The sequence below is a fragment of the Amphiprion ocellaris genome, chromosome 7 (genome assembly GCF_022539595.1).
Source record: "Amphiprion ocellaris isolate individual 3 ecotype Okinawa chromosome 7, ASM2253959v1, whole genome shotgun sequence".
In the NCBI taxonomy this organism is placed as follows: domain Eukaryota; kingdom Metazoa; phylum Chordata; class Actinopteri; family Pomacentridae; genus Amphiprion; species Amphiprion ocellaris.
Genome location: NC_072772.1, coordinates 6,089,320 through 6,102,901, shown reverse-complemented (window position 1 = coordinate 6,102,901; position 13,582 = coordinate 6,089,320). Strand labels below are relative to the sequence as shown.

Here is a 13,582-nt window from a genome sequence, read left to right as displayed (position 1 = left end):
AAGCTCGAGAGAAAGGGTGTGTGTGTGTGTGTGTGTGTGTGTGTGTGTGTGTGTGTGTGTGTGTGTGTGTGTGTGTGTGTGTGTGTGTGTGTGTGTGTGTGTGTGTGTGTGTGTGTGTGTGTGTGTGTGTGAGTACGTCTTGAGGACCCCTGCTGCGACAGTGAAGCCTAATACCCTGTATTTACTGTGGAAGAATTAGTCCTATTGCATGATGCTGCTAAGCTTGGCTGATCATGCAACGCTTTGCTTCTTTATGTCTGTCACTCAAGAAAAGAGTAGATGTAAACAGACAGAAAAACAAACACACACAAACAGGAGAGACACACTCCAACAGGTTCACAAAAAAATATGCACTATCACTGGAGAAAAGGCAGAGAAATGTCTGTCAGGTTTAAAAACTAAGACCAAGGTGGGTTGCTGTTCAACTATAGCACATTTTTCTTGACAGTCTCTGCTCACCGTTGTTAAAATGCTAGAAAACCATTTACACACAGAGGACTTAAATGGACATTTACAGATATTGATGATGAAATTCATGGCCAGTTTAATGTTTTACACCAATAAAAGTAAAAACACATGATCCGTTACCCAAACTAATATGAAAGTAGCAGGACTTACACACAACACTTTCACTTCAAGCTGAATATGAGTCACTAATGCTGAAATCATGCTACAGATAAATTAGCTTAAATACTATTCAAACAAGAGAGTTTTTTTTTTCAAGAAAAGAAACTAATGACACCAACACGTGCTTAAGAAGTGGACATGAACAAGCACAAATGCCAGTTATATTTAACAACCAGATAACAACATACAGCAAAAATCAAATCAAACTGACATCTTCATATTGCTGAATATCTACTCTATGTTATACCTCTTAAAGCATGTTAGAAGAGATAACAAAATACATCTATCACATTTGTTCACTTTAAATTACATAAATTTAAACCGATATGCCCTCGACTTAACTGACTCAAAATCAGAAATTAGACAAATTTTCCTTCCATCAACTCTAGTTAGGTGTCAGACCAACAGAAGAAGTTAATTCAGACCAGTGAGGCCCTTCCAAGTTCAAGCCTCTGATGAGATCTTAAGGATTGTTTGTTTTGCTGCTGTCAAAGGTTCCAATAGGGAGAAGAAGGAGGTTTTGATGACCCCTAGCCCTCAGGTCCTAAGTGGGTGTTCTGCAAACACTCCCTATTGACATGTGGATAAGGAGAGGCCCGCTGCTGCACACAGTACTTTGCTCATTTGAGTGGAAATGGACACTGCTCTGAAAAGAGCCAAGAACCAAGCAAGTGGCTGAAAAGATAAGGGTAGCTGTAACAATGTTGTGGCTGCTGTGTGTGTGTGTGTGTGCGTTTGTGTGTTTGTATGTGTGCTTGCATGAAAATATATAGGAATGAAAGAATGTACTTTCTTTTGTGAGTGTTTTGGTTGTGCAAAACAGGAAGACTGCTATAGTAAAGTATATGTATGGTAAAGTGTGATGTATGCGAGTATCCAGTATGTGTCACGGTACGTGCAGATGAAGCTAGGCACTAAAAATACACTTTAAGAACACTTGATAACAAGAAACTGTGCTAATGAAAAACAATGAAAAAAGTCATATAAAGTGACACATAACCTGTTCACTGTCCTAAATATTGCTGAATCTCCTCTGCCATGACAGCCTGTGAAGGTGATTTCCCTGTAATCTAGCCAACACAGGCTCTGATAAGACAGTCAGGACCAAAAAAAAAGGACAGAAAAATGTAAAGAATAAATACTCTATGTTGTACATGACTGCTCTTTGATTTTATGACCATCTTTGACAGACAAGTATGTCAGGTGAAACTTTTTTCCTTACAATATATGCATCTTATACTTGAGACATATCCTGACAGCAGTAAAGTCTGTTTTAACCCTCTGAACCCACAGCAGTTTCAGAGCATTTTTTTTTTTTTACTCCTGTCACGTTTTTTCTTTCTGCTGGCTCATTTTTCACCACAATAAAAAGTCCTCCACCTCTGTGGAAGCAGCACAACCAGAAGTAGAAGTACAAAGACCCCAAAAATGTCTATGCAGCATGACAAAGTTATATTGCCACAAGTCACAGAAGCTGTATTAATACTTGAAGAATAATTTGTTACTTCACTAACTATAGATATTTCATTAGATAAACCTGTGTGAACACAGCCTGCAGTTCAGTAGAAAAGTCCCTGAATTTTTGTCACGACTGTTGCTCGCAGCTAATGGCTTCTGGTATTTTACGTTTGTACACAATTTGGTTAATGCAAATTGTTAATTTAAGCACCTTTTTAAATGAGGCAAGTAGAATAAATGATAAAATGTGTCTATTTTAAGCTTTGGTTAATTTTTCATACAGAATTGCGCGACATAGATGAGTAGTTCGGGGACCATCAGAAAGGTAAAAATCCGATGATTCCTTCAGTTTTTGTAGTTTCTGGCTCTGATAAATGGTGTCATTTGGGAGATTTTGTAAAGAAAACATGCCTTTCAAACTTACCTGTTGGTTTTGGGGTTCAGAGGATTAATAAGAACCCATTTACAAAACAATTATTAAGATGATAAACAATCACATTGTGGAAATGATCTGATTATTGATGAAATTAATAAATCAGTCTGTCTTCAAAATATGGGTGTGCTATGGGTGTGCTGTGTGTGTGTGTGTGTGTGTGTGTTTTTGATATGTAGGCCAAGTAGGAAGTGACCCATAAACATATCCATCCAGCTCTTTCATTGGGGGCCAGTGTTGCCCTCCTCATCCCTCTCCTACACACACACACACACACACATGCACAAGTGAGCACGTGCAAACACACACACAAACACACACACACACACACACACACACACACACACACACACACACACTCAAAGCCCCCAGTGAGCGCTAAGCAGGCCAGCGGGCCAGCCGAGGGGGCTCATTACAGGTCCACAGAGCCCCCCAACACAAAGGCCTGAGCCGCTTTAGCCATGGGATGATCTGCTCTCTACTGACTAGAGAGAGTCCATAGATGGACAAAAGGAGGGAGGGGAGGGAGGGGATGGGAGAGAAAGAGGTGGAAGAGAGCAGAGCAGAGAAGAGGAGAGGAGAGCCGCGGGCTTTAAGGATGTCAGGAGACCCCGAGAGAGAAAGCCTGGCGGGCGCTCAGAGAGGAACGGAGGGAAGGAGGAGGAGGAAGCTTAAGCTCCACGGCTACGTCAGGACATTAACATTCACACAACCTCCCAACATCTGCTGCTTCCTTCTCGCCCTCCATCCCTATCTCCCTCTGCCCGCTAACAACACTGGAACAAAGACAGTAAGACAGTGAGTGAGCGACAGATAGATGGAGAGGGACAAGAGAAATAAAAATGGTGAGAGCAAGAAGAGATGTGAGCCAGATGAATTTAGATGATTTGGCAGCAAGAGGCTTAGCAGCTGCAGGTTCAGAGGACTTAAGGGGGAAAAAAAATATTGTCAATATTTGTAATTACACAAACATGATTTAAATTACCAAGGGCACATAATGATTACTCTCAAAAATGAGAGAAAGCACCTGAAAACAAGGCAGAGATAAAATGATAAATCAGTCCAAGTACTTAACATAAACTTCTTCATCAAGTTCAAATCTGTTGTCCATTTGCATTTTACCGTAGGTCTTTATGAGTGACATGATTGCGAGCAAGGCTTGATACGGGCTGACCTTGGGCTCCACGGTGAAGACAGTCTCTGACTTAGCCATAAACCTGTTTTTTGGAAGCCTCCAGGGAGAAAAGAAAACCAGAGACATGTCCAGCGCATTAAACCCTCCCCTTTAGTCCTGCGTCTGGCCCTGGGCCTGCGTCTGCACCAGTGTGGCCTAATGCACTCAAAGCCACATGCTCAATTTTATGATGTTTCACCACCATTAGTATAACATTACCCTCGAGGTGTCCGGGCAAGGAGTGTGGAGGGTATCTGACACGCATAAGAATACATATTAGAGCAAGGAAAAATTTTCATTTCTCTAAACTTGACTGTAAAACAGAAGCTAAACTGTCATGGGCCAAAAAAACTACAAACTCCACATGTAAACTATCAATCTGAAGTATGATGAAGCATGTAAAATATGCCTTACAAAGTTCAAATCAGTGAAATTGCATCAAGGGATGGCAGTGTTGTTCTGTGGCCTACAGTAAGGCAGAACAAGCCTTAAGTGAGGTAAGTATGTGGCTGCTGGGTGCTTTATAGATGATGTATAGATGTCTGGTTCTTTCATATATTTCCTGTGGTGAAATTAGAGCCCTGTTCTGAAGTGCAGTGTGCATGTGCGTGTGTGTGTGTGTGTGTGTGTGTGTGTGTGTGTGTGTGCATGACTGTAAACACGGAGACATCTTTCTCCACAGTCAATCTCTGCCTGTCACATCTGGCTCGCAACTCTACCCCTCGAATACACACTGGAATATATACACCGTGTGCATGGTGACATCTATGACTTATGTACTGGGAGGAGTGTTTGAAATTAAGCTGCACTGAATATGGGCCCAGAAGCACTCAAAGCGGAGAGTGTGCGTGTGCATTTGTCAGTGTGTGTAGCAGATAGTTGTAATGTGTGCAGGGAGGGGTGCGGTGAGTCGGTGAGTGGGAACACAACCATGAAACCCGTCCAGGTCCACAGCGGAGCGAACATACATGAGACTGTGGCTCATTCCCAAAACTTCAGGGTTACAGCAGCGGAATGTGGTTAAAAAAAACTGTATTTTAATCCCCAATATATATTGAAATTTACACATTTTCTCTCAAGTGGTTTCATAATTTATTTTTTGTCATTGAAACAGTAACTACACTAAAAAGGCTTCACAGTGTTACATTTGAATTTTAACTTTTCATGCACACTGTGTGGTGCACGGGATGTCCTGTTTCACTGACAGTCAGTGATGACCTCAATAAACTATCTATAATCACCAAAAAATTATCAAATGTTACAGAAATATACTGAAAATGTAAATACACTGTAATGTTGCATAGCCCCCTTTGATATCACAGAGGTTTATTTGTGAATGAAATCAGATATGGACTAAAAAAACCCATCTAAATGTAAAAATATGTGATTTAGCACAGTGAGGTGCACTACAGACTGAAGCTCCACTACACAGTATTTTTGTACACTGCCTTCAAATTCACTAAATGAGTGAGTGGCCACAATTGGCACGTGTCGGGCCATGGCAACAGTTCTGAACCACGCTGTGACAAAAAGAGAAACATTATTATCATCCACTTACCTGCAGCCTGCAGGACCATATGCATTCGGACTTTAGCCTGCTCTGCTGGAGTCTGCAGAAAGGGAGGGAAAAAGGGACCAAACATGAAACAGAAAATTAGGCAACGGTAGCAAAGTGATATTTTAATGGGAGTTTGTTATTTTTCTTGGTCAGGAGTCAGGGGCGGCTACAGAATAGCTGGTAGGCAGAGTGTGTTGCTTGAGGGCACGTTAAGCAGGGCAGACACTTGTTGACACAAAGGCTCTCCAAATTGTTCTTTAAAAGGATGATCTACCCATTTACTTTGCTCTTTCCCACCCAGCTGCCTGAGAAATCACACAAAGCACATTTCGTGACAGGACACACAGCCGCCACGCTTACACAACTCCATCTATGAAATCCAGCTCTAAAACAGCTGAGTCCCTTAGGCTAAAATATATTTTACCCATGATAATCTTTAACTGCAACCGTTAGAGTGAATGTTCCCGTAAACTGTCCTCATAGAGCACCAGGGGACAACTTCACCGAGCTACTAGTCTCGTCGTCTGTAAAAACCCTGCTAGTGAAAAAAACAGAAAGCAGCATCTCTGACACACCAGGGAGAATCAATGAGGAAGAGATGAAGAGAAATTTAGAGACAAAGAAAGAGAGAGAGAGAGAGAGAGAGAAGTGAGAGGGGAAGAGAGAAAACAAAAGCTGCTGTAACAAGTCTTTGGAGAGTTGGATAAGAGGGCACAGAGAGCACATTTTACAAAGATCACAGCCAAAGACTCAACATATTCCCCTTCTCATGGTGTGTGTGTGTGCATGTGTGTGTGTGTGCATCAGAAACATTTAGCAGGCATGAACGGGGGAGGGTCCTGTGCTTTGACAGCTGTATTGGGAGGCACAGCCTTTTTTTCCTGACATGCCCTCAAAAGGGCCTTGCTGTAATTCCAATATCATTGCTATTAGATTTGAGGGTCTTAATTGTCAAGGAAGAATGATGGTTTCGACAGGCCACGGAGCTATAAAAGGCGAGCGCGCTGCAGATTGCTCTCTGAGGTTTTTTGGCGCCGCTGTGGCAAAGCGGCCCTCGTTACCATGCAGCGGCGGAGACTGTGTGTAGGATTAGAGAGAAATTAAATGCTAATGGGGATGGGATCTGAATCCGCTGCCTGGGAGCATCATTTAGACGACAGGGCCGAGGCGTCGCTGACAGGCAGCGCTTCCTCCCTCTGCCTCCCCCCACCTCCTCTCCTCCACAGACAACCCGGCTCTTCCTCCTACCGTTCCATCTCCTGACTCCCCAACCCCACGCACAGCAAAAAATCTGATTTATCAAACTGTAAACTTGTCACTTTGTAAAAACGTCACTTTTCGATGGCAGTCGGGGAAATATAATGACCCCCTTTAATGTAGCGATGTCAGGGTGCTGTACCCTAGATGGAACGCACATCAAGGCTCTGCACAGACACAGACTGAGACACACTTAATGCAACATGTATGTGTGTGTGTGGGTGTGTGTTTGCATGTGTGCATCCACGGTAGCAGGTGACACAGTGGATCACACTCACACTGACTGGTGCTGCTCGACAGACAAAATTACCAATCACTTTAACGCCGGAGAAGAGCAAGAACACTTGAGGCCTTCATCCACACACAGATTTATGCTCACACATTTATTCACATTCAAGCAGAACTGATTAGGCAATAAATTAGTTGATTTTTCTTTCTTTTTTGGTATCTTTGCATTCACTGGGACACAATAAGGAGGGATTACACACAAACTGCTGGGCAGGATTTGAACAGTGCTTAATGGCACATGGCTTACAATGACATGGAAATCAGTATTGGTACAACCAGTCACTTAAAGCAATAGCAGATCACTGCTTAACTATTCTGATCATTGTGTGCTGTGCAATCATCTTAGTTACAGTTTATTACAACGCCCACTCAGTAATTACATTAGCATTTGTTTACATTGGCCTTGAGGCATGTGTTAGTCCATGCATCCTAAATGCACACACACGCACCACCACGCTCCTGCCAGTTCCTTAAGGGGTAATAAAACACTGAATCACACCATTGCTGCTACTGTATGCTGTCTGTCAGGGTTGAAACTCCCAAGTAACTTTCTTTTCTTATGAAATTAACCAGTGAAATCCAAGCTACTATTTCTTAATAACAACAACAACAACAATGATTGGATTGTGGCCAGAGGGGTGCAACATGCTTGGTAGTTTTAGCAGCGAGCATCAAAGCTGTTTTCTGCCCAGTGTGATCCTGCATTTGAATTTCCCTTTAAATAAATGCAGAAGGGAGAAAGAGAAAAAAAAAACTATAAAACTTTGTCTCCTGTCTACAGCGTTAAACAGAAGCTGACAGGATAACAGGCTAATTAATATCAAAATATCATCACAAGTAATGTAAAAGGTACGTAGAAGTCATCTCACAAATAGGCAAACATAATGATACATAACACACAAGTACACACACGTTATTACATGTTTTTGCTTCCCGACAACTCTCTACTTTTCACTCTAATTCACCCATGCACGCCCGCTCCCTCTGTGTGTAATTCATTAGTAAACAATAAAAAGGCATTAATTGCGTTCCCCAGAGGCAGATCTGTGTTCCCCCCACTGGGAGAGAGGCACCCGCTGCATCTGAAGTGGCTTCGCCCCTCAATTAGAACCGTGCCTTTTCCGACATACACAAACAAACATGAGACACTAGGAGAAGGATTGTGTGATTGTGTGTCTGTGTGTTTGTGTAGAGGGTAGTAGTGTGACTTGGAAATGAGCTGTGCTTTTCTTGCAGAGACTTCAGATTATCACACTGTGAGAAAAGGAGGGAAAAACAGACAGAATGGGACAAAAAGATAAGACAGGGAGGCAAAGGTTGCTTTTGTTTTCTTCAGAGATTCGGAACGACTGCACACAAAAAGAGGGGGAGTGTGAAGAAGAGGAAAGGCAAGAAAGAACTTAAATGATGATGAAGAATACAGACAGAGAGGGGACCAAAGACAGACAGGATCAGACACCGCTGTCAAATAAAAAGGTTTTAGAAAGAAATATAGAGACTTTTACTATTTAATGGGGTTATGTTACAGAGCCATTCATATGGTAAATGGGCTTCACTTATATGCTGTTAACCTGAGAACAGAACTAAGTGCATTACAATACCTCTGATTTACTCACATACACACTGCGATAGTGGCTGAGCTGCTCTCTAAGGAGCTGGACTGTTCAATGGGAACTTAAGGTTCTCTGTCTTGCTCAAGGACACTGCAGGCAACGATACCCACCACAAACCCTACAATTAACAGACCTTTACTAAGTGACTCACAGTAGTCTTAGGCACATGTATGTTCAAAAAGAACTCCTTTGTATGACATGTCATCAAACCATGTTGGACACCGGGGAGTTTATATCGGCACACACTGAAAGAAAGGATGAAAACTGTTGTTACCAAGAGAAGCTCGAAGCGATGAACACTATGAACCCATGGCTATTTAAGGTTTAGGTCACTGCCTTTACTTGTAACCTCATATAGTCATCATAAGGTCTAGTGATACATGCTGCCTCTTGTTTTCCTCACTGCAATCTAGGTTATCCAGATTTTTCATTATTTAATATGGTAATGCTTGCAGATTGTTTGCTGTTTTGTAGCTTTCATATCCAGTAAAAAGAGATTATGAAATGGCAGTGTTTTGTGTTTGTACATAGATCTCACCATACAATGCTAAAGGTAGAGATCATTTTTCATAAATGTGTAGGGAAGATTGTTTGAAAACTGGCAATATCAGAACCACGATATAGTCTCAGATCACCACTCCCTATTTGTGCACAGGTGACTTCTTCACATCTTTTAACCGTTGCATTGAAATACACATTCATTATTTTGATTACTTTTCATACAAAATGAGATGCAATGTAGGAACATGTTGGAGACAATGTTGACACTTGCTGTTATTTCAAAACTGAATTACTTGACAATGCTTTATTGCACAGAGAAACGATTAGTAACAAGGAATACTAGATAAGTTCTGCTGTTAAATTTAGTACATCATGAAACAAGAAAAGCCCTCAGAGAGCGCAGTATTCCGCCAAGGCTGCTCAGACATATGATTTCCGACGGAAAAGTCATGATAAGTCCACAGCAGTGGATTGGGATCGCAATCATGTGATTGTCAGCAGGCAGCTGACATAGCGTTTACTTGTTGTCATAGATACAGTGACGCTGTGCCACTATCTCGCAATGGTACAGAAATCTTTAACAAATCCGTGGATAGAGACTATAAGCTGCATCGCTGCCAAAATCTGATCAGGTGGTCCTTGTGTCATTTCTGACCTTCCCTGAAAATTTCATCCGAATCCGTTATTGTGTTTATGAGTAATGTTGTGCACAGAAAGAAAAACAGAGAGACAAATGCACGTCAATCATCGCATAACTTTGCCGCATTTCTTGGTGGAGTAATAACAGGGACTTTGTGACTTATTCTACTGAGTGTGGAGATGGACTCAGAGTTGTATGTGAATACAAATAGATTTGATGTAAATTTCAAATATTTTTTCCCTTCAAGGATTTGTTGCACAGACAAACACCTGGCGTAATTGAAAAGTCCAAATTGTTAAGTTTCATTTCACACACTACACCTCACTGCAATGAATGCTTTGAGAGGGATTCAACCCTGAAGAAGGGATGTGACTTTCACTCAGCTCTAAGGGTTGAATATCTAAACATCACACATTTACCAACCATTATTACTGGAAGCAATTCACTGGGCTGGGACTTGGTTTTAGACATGAAAAGTGAGAGAAATTGTTTTGTAAAAAAATCAAAGACAGCCTGATAAAGGAGGTCAAATCCTGCCTACTTTGCTCCACACAAGTGGCCAATTGAACATCAGCATGATATATGCTGCCCACAGTTGGTGAATTTGGCAATGACTACTTCAGTTATATGCAGCAAAGATGTGAGGTATCCGCCTCTTGATAAGAGCAGAGCCCTCTCTAAATGTATCAAACAACAAATGCATTGCACTCTTCCTCTCTCTTTCATGAGGTGTAAAAAACACCCTTTTAAAAAACATCCTCCTTTTCAAGTAGCTGTCATAAAAGAATCTATTATTATTGGGCTATTCTTGCCAAGAGTGACACCCACACCCACTTGATTCAGACTAACTCCTTCCCTAAATGAGCCAGGAAGTTCAGTATGCCCACAGTAGGCCTCCAGCTTGTGCGCTTACCTCTCCGCAGTGACGACAGATGAACTGAGGCAGGCTTAGCTGAGCTAAGTGCCCCGTGTCTGTCCCATTAGTCAAAAATAAACACGTTCCATTAGAAAAATAAATTACCCTCACTCTGCTAGGTAAAAACAATGCTACCCTGTGTCTAATGAGGTACTGCATGCAGGAAATTTCATCTATTTGTAGTCATGCTCTGGTCCAAGAGACTATTGCTATTATTATGGTGCCCGAGGCCGACCAGACAAAGCAAAGTGTGGTGGGTCAGATGATGACTAAATGCCTGTTAGAGCAGGCACAGAGAAGCAGAACTAAGGTCAGACAGGCCATCTCTGGTCAGATTATGGTTTGATGGTTGGACAACTGTCTCACTAAGTGACTTACACTCATTTATCTGACCACAGAACAAGAAGACTTCATCTATGATTGTACAAAAAGACAGGAAAAAATTGATCAGACCAAAGAGCGAGGCTGAGCGGCACCACATGCAGAAAGATGAGCAACACATGAACAGTCAGTTACTTTTAGTCATCCTCTTCTGACATAATCTGTCCACCCCTTTGTTTTTATATAATCATTTTGTCAATCTGTGATAACCATATTCATTTCATGTCGAACTCAGTTGGCAAATTAACAAAAGCTGAGAAAGTGAGGAAGAGAGCAAGGAGAGAGGGCAAAGAGCACAGAACTGCTGGTCTTCCTGATGATTAGTTGAGCTCTTGAATCAGCAGACACAATAAGCAATCATCTCCCAGCAGCTCCAAGGAGCAGTGAGCAGCGTGGCCCAACTCATCTCATCTACTCAAACGAACATGATGGGAATATGCCACTACGTACCAAAAAATTCTGAAAAAAAACCCCAAAATTCTTCTCTTTTAAATCAAAGTTTTTGGAAATATATTGCAGAATATAACAACATAAGGGGGGGGAAATGTGGTTCACTGTGCACATTCAGTGTTGAAACTCTTAGTTACTGTTAATACTGCTAGTTAATTACTGATTATTAGTTTTTCCAAGTTATTATGTTTTCACTTGCTTTGTGCTGAAATAGCACCCCCCCCCCCCCCCCGAAAAAAAAGACAAACTGGTACCTTATCTATGTCTTCTTAGCTTTAACTGATGTGTCTATGTCCTTTCAAGTACGCTTACAAAAGAGTCGGCTTTCCAAGACAATAAAGCAAGCATATGATTGCCCCAAGTAAGAAACTGAGAAAACAAAGCAAGACACTTTTTTTGGCTCCGCATATCCTACTGAAAAATTCAAGATTATAAATGAATACACTGGTGAAATGTGGGTTTGAATAAACTCACCTCACCTTTCAAACATCTTTTAAGGAACCATCTCGAAGAAAAAAAATGGGACATCAATGCCATCATCAGTCCATCTACTGTAACATTCATCTTAATTGCGCCACTGTAACCATTATTTTCTGTCAATAAACTGTTTCAATATATACACCGCCCACCTCAACCAACTCTCTTTATGCTGGAGTTGATATGCTCAATATTCATCTCATTATATTTTTAAAGTCTTCATCTGTTTCCATTTTCTTTCATTTGTTGAATTCCGCTCGGGCTTCCTCTGCATCTCCTCTTCCTCCTCTCCCCCTCTCTGCCACCCCCCACCTAAACAAACACACAGATATATCCCATACCCAAAAGAGGACAGGGGAAAACAGAGCCCCTAGAAAATGCAATATTTCTGTTTTTAATATCGAGGTCTATAAGATCAGGGCAGAGATGGGTTCCATGGCAATATGTTTATTTATATATTTTATAAGAAGGAAAAAAGTCTGCCTATCAGTGTATGTATTTGGGGGGCCTGAGCCACTGTATCCGAGCTCATCTTATATGAAAAATAATGTTGTGTATAGCTATACTTTTATATATAATGGCAATATGGGATCAGGGCTCTTTTACAATGTGCCATACTTCAGGCTAGGGCTAACAGCATTTTATGACCCGCCAGCAGTTCATCTTCATGTCTCAGGCAGGCAGGAGCACTGCATAATAATGTCGTTTCCTGCCCCCAAATGCTATTTCACAGGCCGGGGCTCATTTCTCAAACTTCACCACTTTTACAATTTCCTAAACTTTTATTCCCGTCATTATTACCAACAAGATTTCATTACGTATTTAGAATGTAAACAAGTCTGAGTAATGACACTCCCCCGTCTCCCTGGGATCATTCCCGCTGATGGCTCTGCTGCTATCTCAGGCACGCGTATTCATACGGACACACAAGTGCAAACACACACACTAAAACATGCATACAAATACACAAAAACTCCACGCACTGTGGCCTGCCCACATACAACCACAGAAAAACTATGCATGCATACAGTGGCATGAACTGCCCCACACAAGCTACAACTCAAAGGCAATAATTTACCACCCCATGTGTGTATTTGTGTGTGTGTGTGAGTGCATATGCATGTATGTGCTCCTGATAAAGGGGGAGGCGGTGAGGGTACAGAGGGGGGAGAAGGAGAGAGTTTTATACTCAACTCACATAAATCATGTAGAAGAAAAATGAGCAAATGTGCAGGCTAACTCATCTTCTCCCCATCCGGAGAAAATGAAATTCACTGGAATACCTATCAAAACTGCAATCATCCAGAGATAATATCTTCTTTGGTCTATCTGCACTTTCCGATTTAATTTCCTCCATGCCCTTGACATCCAGCGATACCATTAAGATGAAGCACATACAGTAAGGGAGTAGTTCTCACGTTTTGATATATGAGATCTCCGCGCTTAATGTAATATCATCATTTGAAAATTAATGCAATCTTTCTTTTGTTTGGGGGTGTTTTTTTTTTGGGAAACACTCGAGGAGTGAGGCACGGTGAGACAGGCGACAAGATGGAGCGGCAAGACATTGATGGGGACACATGAAAAGGAGACACTGAAAAACAAGTGATATGTGAGAAAGGAGGCATCAATGGGGGAATATTTTGTATTTTGTGGAGCCCCCCACCCGCCTCACCTCCACCCCCACTCCTCTTTTCCGTGCTAGAATGACATGCAATTATGTCTGGGCCTGCCCCAAGTCAGAGGTCACTCAAATTACTCCATCATTTAGCCGCTGCGTTGAGATGAGAGAGAGAGAACGAGACCCCC

The 13,582-nt window shown here is 41.7% G+C and overlaps 1 protein-coding gene across 1 annotated transcript in view; it reads right to left on the bottom strand.

Moving 5' to 3' along the window:
• rsrc1 (arginine/serine-rich coiled-coil 1) overlaps positions 1-13,582 on the bottom strand; it is a 119,824-nt gene that overhangs the window by 56,711 nt on the left and 49,531 nt on the right. The window contains exon 6 of the mRNA XM_055012417.1: positions 5,251-5,302. Coding sequence (XP_054868392.1) covers positions 5,251-5,302 — 52 coding nt within the window. The remainder of the gene's footprint in view (positions 1-5,250; positions 5,303-13,582) is intronic.